Source organism: Hermetia illucens, chromosome 4 (assembly GCF_905115235.1).
Source record: "Hermetia illucens chromosome 4, iHerIll2.2.curated.20191125, whole genome shotgun sequence".
Taxonomy (NCBI): domain Eukaryota; kingdom Metazoa; phylum Arthropoda; class Insecta; order Diptera; family Stratiomyidae; genus Hermetia; species Hermetia illucens.
This window is the reverse complement of record NC_051852.1, coordinates 49,558,007-49,579,753: the sequence shown is the minus strand read 5'-3', so window position 1 is coordinate 49,579,753 and position 21,747 is coordinate 49,558,007. Positions and strand designations below refer to the sequence as shown.

Here is a 21,747-nt window from a genome sequence, read left to right as displayed (position 1 = left end):
GATATTTTGGTTGTTGAGAAGTTCATCAAAATACGCAACCCATCGCTCCAATATGCCCATTTTGTTGGAAATCAGATTTCCCTCTTTTTCTCGGCAGGATGAGCATTGAGGTGTGTAAGGCTTCATCCTGCCGACTTATTGACTATAATTTTCGACTTGTTGGTTCTCCCAGGCTTCCTTCTTCTGTCTATGAAGTCGCTTCTCCGTTCGACGGAGTTCTTGGTATGTCTCTGCGCGTGCCCGTGTTCTTTGAGAATGCAGCATTACTCGATATCGGCATTCTTACATTCATCAACCAGCCGTTGCTACTTTCCTTGCGGTTGGGGCTCTTCAGGTGGTTGTGAAGATCATTTGTTGATGCTTCATCTCCAGGGCATCTGTTAGCTGCGGTTATTGCGGCATCCATTTCCCCCTTATAGGTGTTGCGGACGGCTGTGTTGTGAATGGCTTCAGCATCCACTCTCACCTGATTGTCAAAGGAGATTGTAGGTGGTGTCGTGATTCGAGCTCGGAGCACTATGCCGACGAGATAGTGATCCGAGTCTATATTGACCCCCTATATGTTCTGACATTCATCAAGGCTGAAAGGTGGCGGCGTTCAATCAACAGGTGGTCACTTTGGTTGAAAGTAATCCTGTCTGGAGAGGCCCACGTATGTTTGTGTACCGCTTTCCGCGCAAACCAGGTACTTCCAACAACCATTTCGTGCGATACTGTTAACTGAATAACCCGCAGTCCGTTATTATTGGTATCCCTCTTGACTGTTGAAATCTCCAGGTATGATTTTGATATCATATTTGGGTTAGGCTTCGAGGGTCTGCTCAACTGTTTCGTAGAAGGTATCCTTCTCCGACTCTGCAGTCCGTTGTGTATGGGCATGAACATTTATATTTCCAAATTTGCCTCGCAAATGAAGAGTTCATAGGCTTTCGTTTCAATTTTTGGCTGACTAAAACCTACTCCTTGCACATGGTTTACTGAATGGCCGCTATAATATATGATATAGCGGCTCTTCTTCAGGAAACCGGTCCTTGTCCAACGCATCAGCTCTATATTGGGACAGGGTATCGGTTAGCTGCTTGGCAGCTCCATCTCTGTACAGAGAGCGCACGTTCCATGAGAAAATGTGCAAATCGTTATTCTGTTGTCGTTGCCGGGTTCGTCGTTGTAAAGTCCATCCTGTCCTGGCTCCTTCTGTGGCTTCGTAACGTTGGTTTTCCGGGTAGGGTTGTCAGCCCTACCAAACCTCCAACTTGGAGGACCAGTTAGTACAATTTGTCCCATTTTTAGGCGCCGGAGACTCGTCTTCATCCTTCTCCGTCTGCAGATTTTCGTTAAGAAAGAGCTCCCAGGTTTGGTAGTAGAACTGTTGGTGTTGGTTCAGCAGGCATTTCCCAGGTTTTATGCTCCATCGTGGGTACCAATCCACGTTTCACCCTGGGACCTACACTACCCTTTGACCACCTAAAACGGAATTGTTACAGCATATTTAGCTTCGCGGACAACTGAGCTGTGCTAACTAATTTCGTATACATCTATTTTGGTCCCATTCTGGGTCGTATCATTAGAGTGGAAGAAACGCTGGAGGGCCTTTTGGGAATCTGCTGTTTAGATGTTAATAAGGAATATGTTGACCTCAGTGTTGCGAACCGCAACCTTGGCTGGCAATAACCAGTCCAGTTTTGTTTGCTGAGCTAATAATAGTTTGCCCTTTTTCAAACCTCGTCTAATTATTTCGTCCACAACCTCCGTTTCTTGATATTAATTTATGTATGAAATGAAAGATTTTTGAAATCCTGGATCGATTAAAGCTCGTAGAACTTCGGATTACGTGAACAATTTTTTGCTCGTGTGTTTTATTCATGAATATTCCGTAGTAATTAAAATTTCATTCGCTATTCGGTGGTATCATATGGGTATGAAATATTTCTAATAGAAATGGTCTAATTCTGTAGCAAGTAATAGTAGTTTCCGAACGGACTAATAGAGAAACATATTATCGTACATCAACCGGCTGCTAATCCTGTAACATTGAAGATAGGTACTCATCGGGTTGCATATTCGATTTGCACATTTTCGAATTCTCATAACTAAGCATTTCTATTGGCAATAGTCGATCTCTGGATTGCATTCATTTCTTGGCCTCATCCAAATAATGTGAAATAAAAGATATATATTGGTCAAAACAGTTAAGGTTTTACAAAGAACCGAAGTATTGGTCCCTGCCACAATCTATAACTAACAGTTTAGTATCTCATTCTTCCAAACGAACGGCCAATATTCGCCAAAAGTTCGAACTTGGGTGTTGCTCTATTTGCATATCTACTTTTTTATGGAATTTATCGTATTGCATAAATGAAAAACCTGTGGTTTTTTGCTTTTGATCAAATTCAGATTATTTTCGCCACATGACGGCTTCGATTATTCATCGATTGCAATAATACAAAAACAATCTAAATACCAGTGACCAGTACCAATCAAACAAGATGTATTTTTTGATTTTTCAATCAATTTATGATGATTTATCTGATAATTTTCCACCATTAAATGATTCATGAACATTAGTCCGTTCACTACCCCTACCTCTTCCTACCTGCCCAAAACAATCATTTGATTGCGACACAGATTTCCCATTAACTAGCGCGGACCACCATGAAATTCTGAAATTTTAACGTTATACTGCGAATTTAACAATTTGTTATATTTAACGACTGCTTTTTTCGTTGGTAGTCTATGATTCCTCCGTCTTACGTGAATTGCAGAAAAATATTGGAACAAGAAACATACATTCATCATGAAAATGTTATATGGATTGTTGCTAAAAATAAACGGCCTTTCGTCTGCGAAAATATAAATTTTATTATGTTTATATGTCAGCTGTTCAGTGCACATAGTGCTGTTGATGTTACGCTAATAAAATTCGGTGGTTGATGATCTAAAAACATTGAACGATTAAAGCAAGCGTACGGATACAGTGCCTGGAGCTAAACATTTCCCTCTGAGATTAGTCTTATGGTACTATACCGTCTTTTACCGAGACAAATTGATATTCAAATTCGAGTTAATCCTTTGTTTTATGAGATGTCGAGCCAGATGTAGCAGAAGATTACATCCAGTTATTACAATGCCTTTTTCTGGGGCTGAGATTTATAGCCTCTATCGTGGAACAATATTTCAAATGCTAACCTACTTAGCTCCCAAAACCCATCCCACTAACGCCATATGGACCATTCAAATTTTACTGTGGGTCTCTGTAATCAGCATAATAACAATGTACGCGCTTTTCTGATGTCAGGAAAGCCACCCACCGGAATGAATCTTCTTGTTATCATCGGTTTGATGTGGAGCTTAGTAATAAAAAAATTTTTGCCGCGACCGATAACAAGTCGGCCCAAGTGCACATTATCTACTTACGAGAGAGATAAATATTTGTGGAATGTCTCTCAGTTCAAAAAACGACGACGTCGAAAACTAATCGATCCAGTGAAACTTGGAGCCCGTATTCAGAGCTTACGATATTTCGCGTTTTCTGTTGGTTAATCCGTAGCCCAGTTATCAAACGGTTTCAAGTGTATTTACCCAGCCCCCGTTAATTTCAAGTGTTATTATTGTACTATTAGTTTCGTCTAACTCCGTTTCGTAACGCAGATGAGTTTGAGGAAATCTCGCAAGTTGCCATCATCGATCTGCTGTTGTTGGTGCTTAAAAAATGTTTATTTTTTGTGGATCATGGAAGTTACTAAATATTGGTCTCTATTTGTTCTACTTTTCGGTGCTGTCTTATCGTGATGCTGTGAATTGATGCTGTCACAAAACAGCAATGGAGTTATCGAAACTTTGGAATCAGACTCATCAACTGATAGTAAATCCCGGAAGAATGTAAAAGTAAATGGAGATGCACGAGATAGTGATGTCAGAGAAAAGTTAACGGGGACGGCGAATGAAGATGATGACGACACTGAAGATTCCAAGCGGGAAGAGAGGAAGGAATGGAAGCGAAATGATTCAGAGGAGGAATCTAGTCAAGTAAGTACCAATGCAATTTGTGCCCTTAAATATAATAATAAGAAGAAGGAAGAAGCTTCTTGAATTCAATTCAGGGACGTGACTGCCAATCGTAATTCGCATTTCAGATGTCGACCCAGCCCATTTGCTCACATGATTGATTTTTAACTTGTGGCAATCAGCTTTTTTTCAAATGTTTGTTTTTTATTCAATGACACCGTCATTTGAATTCGATATCAAGGACAGAATTTATGTGATGTTTTGAGCAATTTTAGTTTTATTGCGGTTATTGTGATTCGAATCGAATGTTTACCTTTAGTCTTCACTCAACTTTATTCTTATAACATAAGGAGGTAGGCAATTCACATCAGCCTGGAGGATTCCAGATTGAGTCCTTTACAAGATTAGCTTGGAATACTGACCCTTAGGGTTTCATTTCAAATGATATTCATTTATCTTATTATTGATAAAATGCTGAAACCCTCGATCGGTGGATTCCTTTCTTGCGTTTCCGTTGCCTTGACAAATTTTTCGGCTTGCCTTCAAATTTGCACGCGCAACCAGTAATTTGACAACTTCTCGATCCCTAGATTCCTACCTTCAAGCAACGTTGCGGGGTTCTTCCCTACATAAATTACAAGTTCTTCACTCAAAGATTACACAATTTTGAAGTAAAACCTGCTAGATCAATTTTGCGAACTACAGCATATTTACAGCCCGACAGTTTCTTTTCAACACAACGATCAGAACGTCCACAACATCCATGTTGGTTTCATCTCCTCTGTCCAAAGCTATGGATACTTCTTACTTCAAAACACCCTCGTTCTCCCTTGATCAAAATAACAAGATCGGGATCAACTTTCCCAGTGGAGTGTACTTATTAAAAGTATGGTTTTTCTACACTTTGTTAAGAGATTTTACTGGAGGGTCTTGTTAATCGAGTTATGACGGCTCATGAACTCGGCTAAACTCAGTTATAAATGTTATGTGGTAGGCGATGTCATCTTCATAGTTCCGTAGTCTTCAATTTACATTGCCAATTGGGAAGGCCACAATTTCATACCTTGTGATGCGGAGCATTGAAAAATCCTTATTTGGTTGCCTTCGGTTTGTTTGAGCTCCGATCGTTGTGGTTTCTCCAACATAACATATTTTATGTGTGTATTATAGAATTACATATTTTTTGGAAAAGACTTCGTTTTATTATGGTTAAGTGTTCTTATCATTTATATTATCGATTCACTAACTTAAAAAACATGAGTGATCATATGTGCTTAAACATTTTTTCCAAAATCAGGCATCTTATCCTGTCGAATATAACCAAAAGCAAAAATTCAACATTCCTACTGCTACGTTTAGAGATATCATATAAATGATAGATCCTGAGTTGCCTGCGAACGGATCTATATGTAGCATGTCCGATCCACCAACTTCATTGAACTTCGCTTTCTCAATGCTCTTTTGTCTCAATCGCTAGCATCAGGACTCGCAGATTTCAAGTGAATCGTTGTCGGCAGATTACCCCTCCTCTCTCCTTACGGCCATGTCTGATTCGCACTACTGTGGGGGTATGCTTTCCAAACAATTGTTTTTTTTTTATGATTTTGTTTGCAACACCTGATCTGATGACATTTTGAGATACCTTGAACATAGACTGAAGAATCTGCTGAGTCCTTAAGCTTGGACTAACCTAATCTGACCCAATTATATCGTCGTCCAAAATCCACTGAATTTAGATAATTTATATTAGCTCCGGATGTATGGCAAAGTGCGTCGTCTTGCATGATGGGTTACGAGTATTTTGTATGCGGAAGCTACAGATTGTTGATAGGTGGCACAAAGATGTGTTGTATTACCTTAATGTACTGGCTAGATCTCATTGTACAGTCAATAAATTTTGTTGGACCAGGTCCTTCTTGAGAAATGCAGCTCTAAACCATTACTGCTGGTGGATATACCCTTCACTCTTTCTTCTCCGAATATAAGTTGTCATCTGAGTCGCCGCCTCTAGACGATATTCGTCGCTAAAGATGATCTTAAAAAAAACAAAGCCAAAATTTTAAATTAGAAAATAAAAGCGAGAATATTTTTTTTAATCAATTATCTTTTTACAGTAGTTCGAATTGTAATCATTGTGCAAGTGCCCATAACAGTCGCCTTCGCCGCATCGCATCTGTTTACTTTGGATTTCAGCTGGTTTTCTGGATTTCAACCCATTTTCATACAAACGTCTACATAGTGTATGACGAGGTATCTCAACACCAACATCTCTCACGTCACCCGAGTGTTTTGAGAGGTTGTAGTTTGAGCTCCTAAAGGGTTTCGCAAAATTAGCCGTTTATCTGATACTGATTTTTCTTGCAATTTTTCCACTGGTGGTTTAGAAACATCGATATTTAAGGCAATCACTGGCTTGACTTTCCATATAACATTCGTCTTCTTTAACTTTCTTATTATTATTATATAAAACTGAGGTGTATATGCGAAATAAAATCAATCCTTTTACTTATGTGTACTGTTAAACAGATTTCAAATTTCACAAATAACTATTTTGAACTTAACTCCCTGATTTTGCCGAGAAAAACCACAAAAACACAATTATATTGAAAAGTCAACTAGCATAAAATACGACTTTCTACAGAATAAAGCGACCGTCAAGCAAATAACGGTTTTAATTTTATTTTAAATTCCGTACTTAGGTAGTAGAAAAACAAATGAAACTGCTAACATACTTGCACACTTTTCCTCACAATCAGAAAGCACGATATCACGTGCTTAAATTTTATAACAAATATTCTTCGTTCATAATTCGATGGACAGATACTATATCACTGGCTGGTTAAATATCCTGGCTCACCTTTCATTATCTATGTTGATTTCAATTTTTCATCAATTGGCAGTTATCTACCCTACAAAGCATGGTACAAACAAAACCACACGATTTTGTTGGTATCAAATTTAAACCCTCTCATTTTAGCTGGTAAAGGCGCTAAGTCAGGGGAGCATGTCGGGTAGTTCACACTGTCTTAGCCAAGAAAGCCCAAAGCCGACTTGGTGACTTTTCCCACTGTTCGTTGTGAATTACTCTGTTAAGCTTGCTTAGAGTCTAACTGCTACATTAATCGCCCCCCTGAGGCAGAAATTCGTTGAAAATAGTCCCTTTTCGATTCCAAAACATGATGACCACGATTTTTTTGCTCGAAGCTAAAGTTTTGAATTTTCCGGCAGTTGAGGAAATAGTATGCTGCCACTGTTAAAACTGTCTTTTTGTTTCAGCCATCCAGGCTGCAAATCCGATTCCAATCAAGCTTAGAAAGTCCTTACCTTCCAATTTAAATTGTTCAAGGGGCGCTAACGAACCGTTTCTGTTGGTGCTGTTCTGTCAATTAGTTTGGCACCGAAATTTCGGGATTCCAGCATTTCTCTAATTATTTGTTTCGCAGAAATTACATCCTTTGCTAATTGACGTTCTTCAAAGCACAGGTCTTTCACACCTCTGATCGTCGTGAATATTCGCTCTGCCTTCATTAAACGAATGGCACCACTTGAACTTATTCGTTCGATTCATAATAGCAGTTTTAATTCTTGAAACAATTGCAATCGACGTTTTACTTCAACATCATCTTATTGACATATATCTTACAAAAAAGGGACAGTAAGTCGTTTTTATACTAACAAAGTCCCATTTATGTTCCTTCTGTTCAGAAGAACCTCCACTATCACTCCATATTGCCAGCCTTGAAAAAAAAATTCAAGCTTTCAGCCAATCCAACGTATATCTGCATCGCAGGATGTATAAATTGGATTTCCACATTGCCTGAAGTGGCACTTTGCAAAATTTATCATGCAATCAAGCTGTCTTAGCATTTTATAACTTTACTGGAAAATCTTCCGTTTCATCCCCACTCCTGCGAATATACCGGGTCTTGTTCACTGTAGTAATCGGTGATGCTCTTCGAGCCAACCACAGATGACGGCTGAAGTTCCGAGGCTCCAGAGTTTAGAGAGCATTGAATGGTTCAGTTGAGCGACGCACATCCAAACTTTTCTCGTCAATTCACTAATCTTAATTTTTCTCGGCATCAGCTTGTCAACATCTATGTGATCATTTTTCCACGGTTTTTCCTTCTATTTCTTTATCCCACTATTCTTTCGAAGCAGTTGATTCGTCTTTAGCATATGTATTTTCTCTTCTATTGTCAAAATTCTTTTCTACAGTAATGATGTTAATGGCAGCTGTGCCAAGGCCTTTTAAATTTCTTCCTAAAAAAAGGAAGTTCGTATTATTGTCATCTTAGACAAATAAGGTGACGTTATGCTGTCTGAAGACTACCACTCAATTTCACCCGCGCCGTCCATCCTCAAAATTCTAGGGAAGAATGCAACAACACACTCGTTTCCCCTGTTTCGGCCAACCCATTGCGAAGGGGTAGCATGGGCTGCAAAGCAGATGCTCGACTGTGTGGAACTTACTGGAATTCTCCAACTTCATCAAAAATTCTTTGAATAAGAGAATACTCCAAACTACAATTTTTATTTTACAGTGTAGATATATATTTCGGGAGCAACTTACCCCATCAGTACAAAGCTACCTAGTAGCTGGTCTATCAATTTTAAGTCTTTGAATGTTCCATTGACCACCCCTTGTTTCTCACAAAATTTCGATCGTATGGCTTTCTAACAACTGTTCTCTTCTGATTAAATGTTCTTGCGACCGAGGCTTCAATATAGCCTAAATTAGGTTCCGGCGGTTGTGGACGGTTAACGTTCGTTATTCTTCTGCTTTAAGAAAGCTGTACCCTTATGAATGATTCCAGCCAGCCCCGGTGTTCATTTTGTAAAATTGATAATTCTCGATTTAAACTCCAGACTTAAGTAAATTGGACTTTTAAGTGAGTATATATAATATTTTACCGCCATCCCTTTTAAGCCGATGTTATCGAGGGATTATTGGACTATTGCCAACAACTTTAACACACCCGAAATTTTAATAAATTTAAATAAACATTTGTTAGTTCACGAAATGCATTTCAGGTGCACAGAAAATCCCGATTTTATTGGTAAGCTTAAAAGGCATTTGCTTTCCGCTCAGCAAGGTCTCTCCCACTGGTGAACGACAGCCGAAGCTAGATCGGTGTTGCACTTGGGGAGTTGCTGCTCTCCAACCGTGCGAAAAGCGGTGGTCGCCACACGCACACGAAGAGCATTTCAGGTGCACAGAAAATCCAGATTTTATTGGTAAGCTTAAAAGGCGTTTGCTTTCGACAGTCGAATCATAGTCGCTGCTCTCCAACCCTGCGAAAAGCGTGGTCGCCACCCACTTTGGCAACCAGATGACCCATCACGATCACAATGACACCTTTAGGAAGTCTCTTCTGAACTGCATTCAATAGCTCATAGAAAGCCTTCTTTTCATCTACTCCTCGTTAGTGTGTAACACTGCACTATTAAAATTTTTCCCATTTGGACCAGAATCTCGTAGTCGGTATCCTGTCCGAAATCTACCGCCCCCTCCATTAATCTAATGCAGAAAACACGCTTTTTTTACGGTTAGTTTTTCGGAGGACAACAGCACGCTTCCAAATTCATTTTTAAAATTATAAAAAATCGAAAGCAAGCACGTGAAAAAGGTGTTCATTCAAAAACAGCTCTGTACGTTGGTTATTCCAAGTACTTTTTTGGTCAAGGTAGTTTTATTACAAAAACTAGTGGAGCAAAAGCAATAGCTGCGATAAAGTTTGCTACAAATTAGTCATCCGGTATGCTTGGCGCTGTTTATCGACACAGTATCGACGACAACCGCGTAGCTGCAACCAAGCGTTCAGCTTCACCAGCAACGTTGCTCTTTAGATACCAAATCTTCTGGTTATTTTCCAGAAGTTAATCGTAAATCATTCACTTAAATAAGTCATAGAACTGCTTTCATTTCAGGTAATTACCATCGAATTCGGGTGAGGTGATTTACAGCTAACTGACTGAAGTACTATATGTGTGGTGTAACTCTAGGTCGCTTCCCCCTTTCCAGGTACTGGTTGAGGAAGATTTTTAACTCTTGGATGTCATTTTCGGTATTGGAATACCTGTTTGGAGTGTAGTCGAGTCGCCGTCATTGGCATTCTCACAGGTATCTCGATGCAGCTTGCAGACCCTGTCTCTAAATCCATGGCGAGTTGACAATTTTACCTCGTAAAGTGGCCCTTGTTGACCTATTTTTATGTTGTCAATTCAATTAATGAGTCATAGTCCACGGACTGTACAGCAAAATTTTATCGCCTGATGAGAATTTTGACGGGTTGAAAGTTGTTTGTAGGATGATCCACCATTTTTGGTAATGTAGGGGTTTCTGTGTAGGGTTTCTAGCGCGCTGGACATCACTCCTAACCACTGATGATGATGACGTTAATTAGACAGTCTTCTGTGAACGCTACTGCCTTCTTCGGTTGTTGCTGAGGATTTATAAAAGTCTTCCTTCTCTTGGTATTATAGAAAAAAGTTTTATGAAATTATTGAATAGATTTGGAAAATGTCTATTTGCCATGCTGTTTGATGGCTTATGGTGCAATTTTCTTGGAAAAATCATGTGACGTGCAAAAATGCTGCAAAAATATTCCTGACTTCAATATCCCCTGTCCGCCAACATAGAGCCTTTCTACGCTATCAAGAAAGTCGAAACGTAATTACGTTAATGCATGCAGCCCTTAATTTTTGTCCTTCACACAGCACACCTTTTTAATCCCTGTGGTACCCGTTGACAATATGTTCTTTATCCCCGCGTATTCACCAATAGCTGCATTAGTCACAATTTTCACAAAATCTTCGAACATGGATCATTTAAAGTATCTCTGGAACAAAGTACTGTCAATAGAACGACCGACGGCTCATGGAAAGCCAGTAATCTCTTAATTATTTTCCTGGAATGTAGAACAGGAACTTGGGCGTTAATTTAATACTTTTGAACGTGAATTTTGGCAATTTCCCAGTAGCGTTTCTAGTCTTCAACTTTGCTCATGTCGCTAATATTTCCTCCTATAAGGTTTGTCATCCGAGACAACATTCTTGACTTATTATGTGGTAACACCTATACGGCGACATTCAGTTTACTTACAAACACTAGACTGGACACTAGACTTCTGCGAACGAATGAATATTTTATCGCTGGTCTTTACAGGGGATCAAAGCTTAGTTTTAGGAGTGCGATCTGCTGAAGAAACACGTAAATCTTGTGTAGTTGTCACCAGATGAACTACGAGGGTATGAAGCCAGGCACAGTAAATCAAAAATTCTTTTTCGACTGGGGTTTTTCAAAGTTATGCCTGAAATACATTACAGAAACAAATGGATTGTTCATTATGACAATGCTGATCCATATAAATTATGGATCTGGTTTTGGCCAACATTGGAGTTAACCAGGACAACCCTCCTACTTCCTTGATTTATCTTCATCCGACTTCTCACTGACGGCATGGTCAAAGGTCTCGTATAGGAAGGCCATTTGAGCCTCGTTGAAGCTAGCAACCCCAAATAATCACTAATCATTCGCGAATGTCCGGAGACTGCTATACAGTCGTAATTCGAAATCTGGAAAAATAAATGAAGCCAATGTATCAATGCCGAATGGAATTTCTTTGAACGGTTCAACGCTTTTGTAAGACGTTTACTATTCAAAAATGTGTAACTGATATCCCGGAACATTTTTTGTCAAGTTGAATTCCAAACTCCCAAGTCAGAAATAGATGTGATTCTATCTAAAGGAAAAAATAATATTTAAGAGAAGTATTTTCTCTTCCAACGTTTGAATGAATTGCCTTGGCATCATCAATGAAGTTTCCGAGTGTAGCCGTGTGGCTAGTGTGTTAGTTAAATTGGGGGAGTCGCAGCTCCAAGAATTCAGGCCTGGCATTGTCCCCTAAAATTGTCTATCCCATAGCCTTCCACCTCTATCGTTCGCAGGCTTCTGCGAATCTGAGAACATCTTCCAGGAGTCCAAAGTGGGTAGATTTTTTGTTGAAGAAAATCTCTTTCATCTGAGGTTTGAAGGGGCCGAGCGGCTGCATATGAAGTGCAGGGCCGCCACCTTCTCTCCCTCACATTGGCTGCATATAGTCGAGTTACTACCCCAATTTTTCATTTGGTAGATTAGAGAGCAGTGTCCCGTTAAAAGTCCCATTAGGGTTTTTATGTCCCACTGTTTAAAAGGCAATAAAAATGTCCCTCTTGAAGCCTCGGGTTGTTTCACAAAGGCTTTCGCTTGCCGGAAGGAATCGTAATTTCTCCATTCGGTTGGGTAAGGATTCTCCTTTCATCCTTCAAAGTAGATTTAACAGTGGGTGGTCGGGTGGCAAATGCTGGCTCTGGCCCCACCATTGTGGATGGCGAGCCAGTCTGTCAGCCATTACTAGCGATGTTCAAATGCTCTGACACTCAAATCAAGGATATTTCATCCAGTTGGTAACTCCACACCAGCTGACTTGATATGTTGTTGCTGTTTAGTGCTAATTATGCTTCCCGGCTGTCGGAACAGATACGAATGGTACGCTCCCGTCAATTTTATCGCAAACATTTTTCTGCTGTTAATAAAGTGGCTTATATGTGGAATATGGTCATCATTTTATCGAGAGCTCGGGCCAGTTCTATAAGCGGGTTTTCCGAGAACATCCGTCTTCCGTGACTGACCTGTCCGTGGAGATTATTAAGTCTGTAATTCCAAAAGACTCGTGACCATTTATCGACCAGTCTTTACTTGGCGATTATGATGTAGTACGTTTTCTCAAAAATAGCTCTGCAAACCTTATGATCGGCTGGCATCAGAGCCACCAGATGGACGCATGGCCGTGTGATTAATTGTCGTATTGCGCGCCAATAATATCAAACTTATATACATTATTAGCTGCTTTCCCTTTCACGTCAAGATGAACGGCGCCTAGATTTAGAATAGATTTCAGTGCTGCGACCGATGTAGTATTCAGCCCACTTAGGCAACCGATCCTTTGAATTCATGCCAACAGCTTCCGGCTGTTAGCAAAGTACAGTATCCGCCATCAGACATCAAAATGGGCTTTATTACGGAATTATACATCCAATGAATCCGTTTTGGTGAAAGTCTGCAGATCTTGCCTATCGCAGTCCTACAGCATCAGCGCCATTTGCAAAATCTCTGATATTGCTCCTGGATATGACGCTTCCACGTTAACTTGGATTCAAAATGCACTCCTAAATACTTAACTGTCAACAGAGGAGATAGAACCCCTACCTATCCTACTAAGACATCTTGCCTCAATAGTCTTCCGTCCCACCAACGCGTAAAGGACTCCACGCTGTCTTTTCTTTAGAATTTTCTGAGTCTCCTTATATCAATTCCGACTGAATCAGACTTCAAAGCTCACTTGATTAGCACACTTGTCGTTCTCCTCTGTTTTGTCAAAACAGAGACCATGGTGATTTAATCTTCTATGGCGCATTGAGTAGACAGTCCGCTTTGAAAACTTCTCTCATATCAGTTGTGATCATCTGGGTTATTTTTTCAAAATTAACCAATGGATCTGATGCGCCTCTCAGCTGTCGTCATGGGGCCGAAATGGGGCAGCTGGAGGTGGATCCATTCCCATATCGAAATCAATGCGCCTGTGATCTAAGATCCTCATATCGTTCGATACCTGGCACTGTCCGACAAGAGCCACATTGTCAAGGAAAGTTATCTTAATATCAATGACCTCTCACTTAACCGCGTTGATTACCCAAATTAAGGCTCTGCAGCTTCTATAGTTCTGACGGGCTGTGATATTCCTTTTTTCAGCCTTTTAACTGGCAGGACGATTCCCAGATGGCAGTATTATAGAGGAATTCATGCCCAATCGGCCTCTAACACAACCCTCTTCATTTGAGTAAGTCACGCTCAAGAATCCCCAACTTTGCAGAGAAAAGTAAAACGAGTATTTCTAAAGCAGTTGGAAAATGATGTGTGCTTGGTTATTATGATATAACATGTAACATGACATAATACTGAAAAGTTCAATGGAAATCCTACTGTTATTAAAAATTTTATTGTTTTCAAAGTTGTGTTTTCCATGTGGTTTTATTACAACCGAAGGTATCATATGTAGAGTCTCAGCTGCTATATGCATGCGGTGCTTTCCAGAAGAACACACAAAAGGAAACCACAAAACTGTTCATTCCTGGGGTATCCAGCTTTCAATACCGGGCTTGTTATATTTGACCGACTCTCTATCCCCTTCTTACTTATGGTTCCTGCGCGTTATTAGGACGGAACTGCTAATAAGTAGCGACTTTGTTCATAAATTAAAGAATCTCAAGAATTTAGACCCGTCTTCCAAAAAAGTCTGTCCGCTAGATAATATCAATTTTTCCAAACAGCGAATTTAACGATTGTTCAACTTGACCTATTCATTTTCAATAATTAAAACACATTTATTGCCTTGAATTGAATAATTTTAAAAGAATTGTCTGCATTCTCATCTGCTTTCAAGTAATCATACACGTGTGTATTTGAAATAAATTCCAAATTTTATTCGCATTAAATCTCGAAATTACCAATAAAGTTAATTTCAACAAGTAAATGTAAAAAAATTAGAAAAGAGCAATCAGTTTGCTATGCATGGCTACAAAATTCTTGGAAGACTGTTTTTAAATAAACCTAGCATTTGAAAATATAATTAAGTACTAAAGTGAATTATCAGTCTCAACAAACCACATATTTACCGGATATCGTCTGAAAGCACTATCAAAAAGCAAGAAATATTGAAAAGGAAGGAAAGACGCATCCGTCGGATACATCCTCCAATTTATTCCAACTAATTTGTGATTTCTGAAATAAAATCCAAAATTGAAACAAAGAAATCTTTTTGGGGGTCGAATAAAAACGTGTCAGCTTTGCTTGTAACATTTGTGTCTTGTAACAATCCTTCCGAAAGCTGCCCCTGGTGTGCAATTAACTCAAATTAGAGCATTCAAATCATTTTTCTAAAACACTCAACACCTTCAGAAAATCCATCTGCAACACATTTCTCTGTCAAGGCCGATAAATGGTCTTTCTGCTGAATATTCACGCTCAAGAGCTACTTGTCCATATTCTAATGGATTTGAAAATTTGTAACGCAGAAAATAGCAACAATTTGGAAATATGTTTTATTTCACGTGATGAAAAAAATTTACACGTTCTAAGTTTTGGCCAGGGTCCAAAAACCACGGAAATTCGGAAGTTGCGTACCACCAAGAGTGAATCTATTTTCCCTGTAATGCTATGCATCTAATTACAGATTCGTTTCTTTTTTTGATTATCCTGTTTATCTTTAGCATTTGATTTGTTTTTGTTTAGATATGTTTCACTATATTTTTAGATGCGTGTTTTATTGTTATGAGATCTGCTTACGGCATAAACTGTCCTCTGTGTTGAGTGAGAAGTATAAATTTCGACCAAAAATATTTTTTTGAGTAATTTGGACGTCATCAGTGACCGTTGGACATTGCAGCAATATGTCCTTCATGCGATTTTCTTAGTTTACAGTGAGGGCGAATGAACAGTATCTACATAGGTTTTCATCAACTAATACGCAGTAGGACCAGACTAGCTATTTTGTATTTAAATTGTGCATATTCATGAGATTTTCTTTGAAAATTCAAATTCGATTGGAAAATAGACGTGCCCTGCAGAAAAAATGATAATATATTTTTCAAACTGATAAAAATTAATTAACGATCCGAAGTAAGCGCGACAATTAACTTATTATTGTTTAGAGTCATAAAATCACTCATCTGTTTGCTCTCTCGCAGAGTCACAGACCTTGGCTAAATGGCTCTGGATTTACAGAAGGAGGTAAGCATAGTCGGACTGAACAAATAAATACCAACTAAATCAAGGTTCTAACTCCGGCTTGTCATCGCATTCTTTCATCATCTCGTCTACTTTGGTATCATCGTTTCTGCCAAGGGTGGCACGAGCTTAATACCACCCGACGCATTAACAGTGCTAGATCCGCCTTCTTTGTTTTATCTAAAATTTGGAAATGTAGATATCTCAACATGAAGTTGAGGTTGTTCTGCACCAATGGACTCTTTTTACTGTTATATGGGAGCAGCACATGTACTCTGACCTGAGAAAATCTCGGGCGAAGAGCCGAATTGGCGTAAGGGGCAGTTACCCATAGATGTATTAATAATTACAGAGTGGAAGTGGCAATGGATAAATTTGACTTTAAGAGAGGCAACAACTGCACTGCATGACATAGTCAGTAACCCACTATCCCAGGCGAGGTGATAAATTGATCGCCACATGGTGTAACAGTAGATGGGGAGTGTTCCCTTTTTAGGAAGATATGGAGGGAGCTGAAGCAAATTTTATCAAATTGGCAAAGATACGGCGTATGCTTGGTAAACGCGTTATGCTCCATTTTAGTTTGGCTATCAAGTGGTTTGCCAAAGTAAGAATCCCAGTTATAGTTGCCAATCTTTAGAATTGACTCTATGTCTGAAATAGAGATCTCGAAAAAGCTAACCGGCAATCACCTAGGATGTCTTGTACCTATTGTTGATCTCGATAATAATGTCTTCAGCAAAAGATTATTATATTATAGAATATGATGCATCCCATAGCATTTACTTTCGGCTTATCCTGAGTATTTGCTGTGTAAAGACGTGACTTTCAAGAGTAAATATGCGTCGAAAGCTTTATAGGTTCTTCCTTGATCGGGGCAAAACTGTTGGCCTGCAGATCCTCACGTCACATTATTTAATAATTTTAGGTATAATATGAAAGGACTATTATCCTCAAATTCTGTAGCAGTAGAAATGACAAATATGTCACTTTAGCCAAGCTTTGCTTTGAATGTCTAGACCTTCCTCCGCTTTTAACGGTGTTTATTCATTTGTTCATCGAGCTTTTCTTTATTTATAACCTAAATTATGCCTTACATAATTTGTGAATTTTGTGAAATTACTCACCTTTATTTTGACATTACTGAGCAGTTTTCCTTATATTAGCTATAGTAAAAAGAAATCTATAATATTATTATTATTCCAATAGATGGTTTTAGTGATCTGTTTATCGACATTATGAGTTACACTAAATGGCGTTGAAAAGAAAACATTTTTTACTGAAAACGATTCTCTAACAGGTTTTTGGTAAGATAATTTAGTTTTTTTTGACCACGTGTCAAAAACGGACACCAAAAAAGAGAAAATACGCTATATTATACAATTTTTCTTCAGCGGCTAAAAATTTAAATAATGTTTATAGTCCTTACACTGTCACAGCTGGTCCCACAATTTCGATATGAAAAATTCATCACACTCTTAAATGTCGATAAAATAATGGAAATCTTCGAGTTCGACCGTACTATAAGTGTTACCTTTGGAGATAAAAACACCACAAGAACCCTTTTAAATCATTTTGCATCTAACAAAAAGAAACTCGACGTATGGACGCCGGACGAATTAACGTCAAAAATCTCATGGACGGAATTTCTATCTGCGAATCATTGCTGTACCCCAACGCATTGACCTAAATGAGATCATTTTAAGTACGCTAACTAATTTAATTTCATGTTGTGTCATAATAGGAGCGAGGGGGGGTCCTTTCAGCGCAATGATCCCTCACGTGTCATTATTCAAAATTCACGTGTATGTACCATTGCGTGACTCCGCACAGGATGTTGAAAATAACTACATAACCAAATTGATTCGCATAAGCTTAGCGAGCGTAACAATTTAAACCAAAACGCGGGCTAAAACCTGAAAAATAAAAAAAAACAAGTCCGAATACCGGAAGTTCGCGCTTCGGGTATAAGGGTTTTGTGTTCATCTTATGTAAACTTCAACGCAAACTTTTCTATTTGCATATAGCTACAAATCCACCATACTCCTCCGTATTTTTCCAAACTACATAGATATGGTGGTTTAACGTACAAGCATATCTATCTGAATTAGACATTACCCGCAAACTTCATTAGCACGCATATACTATACACCTACATACACACACGTCTGTTTGAAGTAATTGATATTCATATATAAATGACTAAAAAAAATAAAAGAAAATAATAAAAAATTATTACGAACCCATGGACTCACTTCGTTGTAGGATTAATATGTGATGATGACGTCATACACGTTGTAGAATGCACGAAATTAAAAAAAAATGGCAGAGTTTCACCCCCTATAACTTTGTTAATAATAGTTGGACTTTCTTCAAACTTGACCAAATTGTGCACTATATTATCCCTTACAGCCATACTAAATTTGGTACTTCTGGGATGGACATATGAAACAAAGTGCACTTGAACCACGGTTTATTCCGATGTGGCGTTAGATTGACTGAATAGAATCCAAATTGGGCTCCCACCTGGACTTAGACTTCCCTCACCGAGTCGTCGCCTCCTCCAGGGCGCCTGAGCAAAACATTGAACAATCACGGTAGAACTCAATTCGACTACTCCCATTAAGGGAAGTTCTTCACATCTTCCTGCTCTTTTCCCGTATATACCCTCGCGACTCCTTGTCGCACGAAATACCAAACACCTCAACACCAGGCTGCTGTAAGGCCTCAATTCTCCCTGACAAGTGAACTGTCTGCGGACCACCGGCGAGCTTTCTTTTTCCCCACTCCCAACAATTCACCGGACAGCAAATCCCCCTTTTTCTCACCCACAGCTCCTTGTCTAACGAAACCTTTTCAAGCAAAACTGACGCAGGAAAGAACTTAACTGTAACTGGCCTTTTTACGATTCCAAATTTTCCACTCGACCCAGACAAAATCTTGCACTTTCATCACGCTCGGTGGCTAACTTTACAACTTTTCCGGCTATCACATCCACACAATTCAGAGAAAACTACACGAAAACAATGAACTACGAAAAATGTGACGAGCTACAATGTCTTTCGATAAATTCTCCTTCCGTATGATGTGACATCGTTGTCAGAAACTTCGTTCTCCTTATTCCTTTGTTCCCCCTGTGCCCATTAGCCGCCTCTCGATCAGCCGGTCTCGCTAAACTTGGCCTTGAACTTCTCGAGTTCATGTTGCCAGCAAACTAATCCCGAAAAGGTGAATAAAATTTCGCTCCCGTCGCCAAGCCGCGACCACGACATGACTTCTTAGGAAGACATTCTTCTAAGCTAATTGATTCTCTGTCTTTTTGTCCATCTGACGAATATCGCTAAGGCTGAGTCTTAAGAATCTCAATTGACTCACAGCTAAAAAAATGATGAAGCGCTTTCTTGAGAACTAACCTTTATTTCTGCAGGGACTTCGGAATTAATTTTCGATAGAAGGACATGTTTTGAAAATACACCCATGGCCAATAGCAGATAGCAGGGTTTACTTTGTTTTTTAACATATCAGTATAATGCTGACTGACATTTGTAGTTGAGTTTTAAGAAGTTTACATATAATTATAAGCGCCACTGAAAACATTGGAAAATGATGTACTATCAATCAAGTAACGTCACCGAAGCCATCGGGAAACGGAAATTTTCAGAAGACAGGTAGAAATATGCTGAATGAGTCAGCAGGGTCCGGAAATACAAAAGGTCAGAATATAAAAGTTATCGGGTCTGACATTTCAGTTCCAATGCTGCCGAAAAAGGGTGAGATATTCGTACTATGCAGAGATATAGACGAAACCATAACTTAGGCGGGCAAAAAGGCAGCATTTGAAGACCAGCTTGCCTCGTAAACAGGACTGACATAGACCGGGGTAAATGTTTGATGCTGGAGAAGGCATTGAAAGTCATGCGAAAATGTGATTGATATGAATTAACCTGATCTACTTCAAAGTATTGCAACACAAAGCATACATGAAACCGGAGCTAAAATAGATAACAAGTGAACCCTGTCGAATTCCAAGAAGCAATGTAGGTAGGTGTTAAGAATGTAACAAGTATGATGGTAATCTGATTTTACGATAGGTTGGCCATACAGGAAATCAATGAGGCGGGCGTCAGTCCCTGGAGGAAGGCATATCGACTAATGATGATGAAATTAAGAGGGCAAGACAGACAACGTCCAGGGCTCCCAAGAAACATGTCTTTGCTTCCTATGAAGCAAACGACGCGTAGTTCCAAACCTATTAACTACAGTATGTCAAGTAAGCCTATAACCATCAGGAATTTTAACATATTTCCTGCTTCTAAGTATTTCAACTTGCCATCTGGTATTAAGCATTTTCCCAGACGACTCAGCCTAGTTTGCACAAGTGTCGGATACTGTCCCAAAATGTGAATGGAGGTTTTGACACACTCCGCACAGAACCTGCAGGCAGTATCCGTAGATATCCCTAACTTCCCGAAGTGATAGTTTAGCTTGCAGTGACCAGTTAGGATTCCCACTATAATCCGGAGTTTCTTCTTGGTGAGGTTTAAACAGTCCTTTGCGCGCTTTAGTCAGGTTCTTCTCATAAGCACCCTGGACTGTTCCATTCCTGGTTGCCTCGCCCAGTATAGTTCTCTCAACCTTTTTCAGTTTTAAGGTCATAGCCACGCCCATAGAAGAGTTTGGGCCTGTGTAGATACGTCCCTGCTCTCTTCCTGGCTAGTTCGTCCGCTGCTTCATTCCCTTCTAACCCAATGTGGAACCCAGAGTATCCAGATCTTATTGTGCAAACCAAGCTTATTCCATCTTTTAAGACATTTCCATAGCGGTTTAGAGTTCACTTAGTTGGACCTAAGTGCCTTGACCGGCACTTGGCTGTCGTTCAAAATAGCAATGCTGTGCCCCCTATAGTTTCTTTGGAGGTTGAAGGAGGCACACCTGTCTATATTTCCGCCTAGAGTATACTAGGGTGTTTACCCATTGGTTCCAAGTAACATTTTCCTTGGACTGATGATCGCTGCTCCCTCTGCTGTGAGACACCCGTCAGTGTAGGGATTTAGTTGCTGATTTAGGCCGTATGTTACAGCTACGCTGTCCCAGTTTGCCCTGTTACTCCAACGTGTTTCAAATTTCTGATCAAAGTGAAACTTCGTTGTCATGTTATCCCTTGGTAACTGACTGTTCAACGATCTTCAGAGTATACATGGTTGAAGGTGTATTTCTCGCGCTATGAAATAATGCCTGTGATGGACAGACAGACAGACAGTAAACCGATTTTAATAAGGTTTTGTTTTACACAAAACCTTGAAAACACAGGCTTACTGTGCTTATCTTCCGATGTGCCTCTTCGAAAGCAGCTTAGAAAGAAAAGAAAATGGAAGTTATCTTGATTATTAAACCAAGGGAGAACAAAGCATCCTTTTCGTACGCTTGGGTAATGTCCATCGTAACTAGATCGTAGAACAATCAGAGGCTCATAGTCGGTGCAGTACGTTTCATCCTACTGCATTCTATAAGATCCCCCATCGATGTCCTTCCAAAGGAAATACACTACTTGCACATTTTACCCGAATCACCATGAAAATATCGAAAGGAAGCGAACGCGAAGGAGTATTCTATACAATACTTTGGATTCCAAATAAATCCGAGAATATCATATAATGGGGGGATATATCTAGATAAGAAGAAAACTGTATAGCAATAAATTCCTTAATTAAGATAATCTTAGACGAGCTACGGAAGGAGGTGTGATGGGCAAGTGATAAATCTACAGCAGCAAAATGACACAAGAGCAAATACGAACTTCCATGACAACCCCAGATTCAAACCTGTGGTAATGAGATCGAGGGACTGACGCTTGTGACGCTGTGTTGACGGTGTTGTAATGGCTTAGGGCCAAACTTGCCGTACGAAGTAATAGC

At 39.5% G+C, this 21,747-nt stretch overlaps 1 protein-coding gene across 3 annotated transcripts in view; it reads left to right on the top strand.

Annotated features, from left to right (window-relative positions):
• LOC119653582 (pleckstrin homology-like domain family B member 1) overlaps positions 1-21,747 on the top strand; it is a 216,292-nt gene that overhangs the window by 178,212 nt on the left and 16,333 nt on the right. For all 3 annotated transcript variants that reach the window (XM_038058331.1, XM_038058332.1, XM_038058330.1), the window contains one exon: positions 3,819-4,026. In XM_038058331.1, coding sequence (XP_037914259.1) covers positions 3,819-4,026 — 208 coding nt within the window. The remainder of the gene's footprint in view (positions 1-3,818; positions 4,027-21,747) is intronic.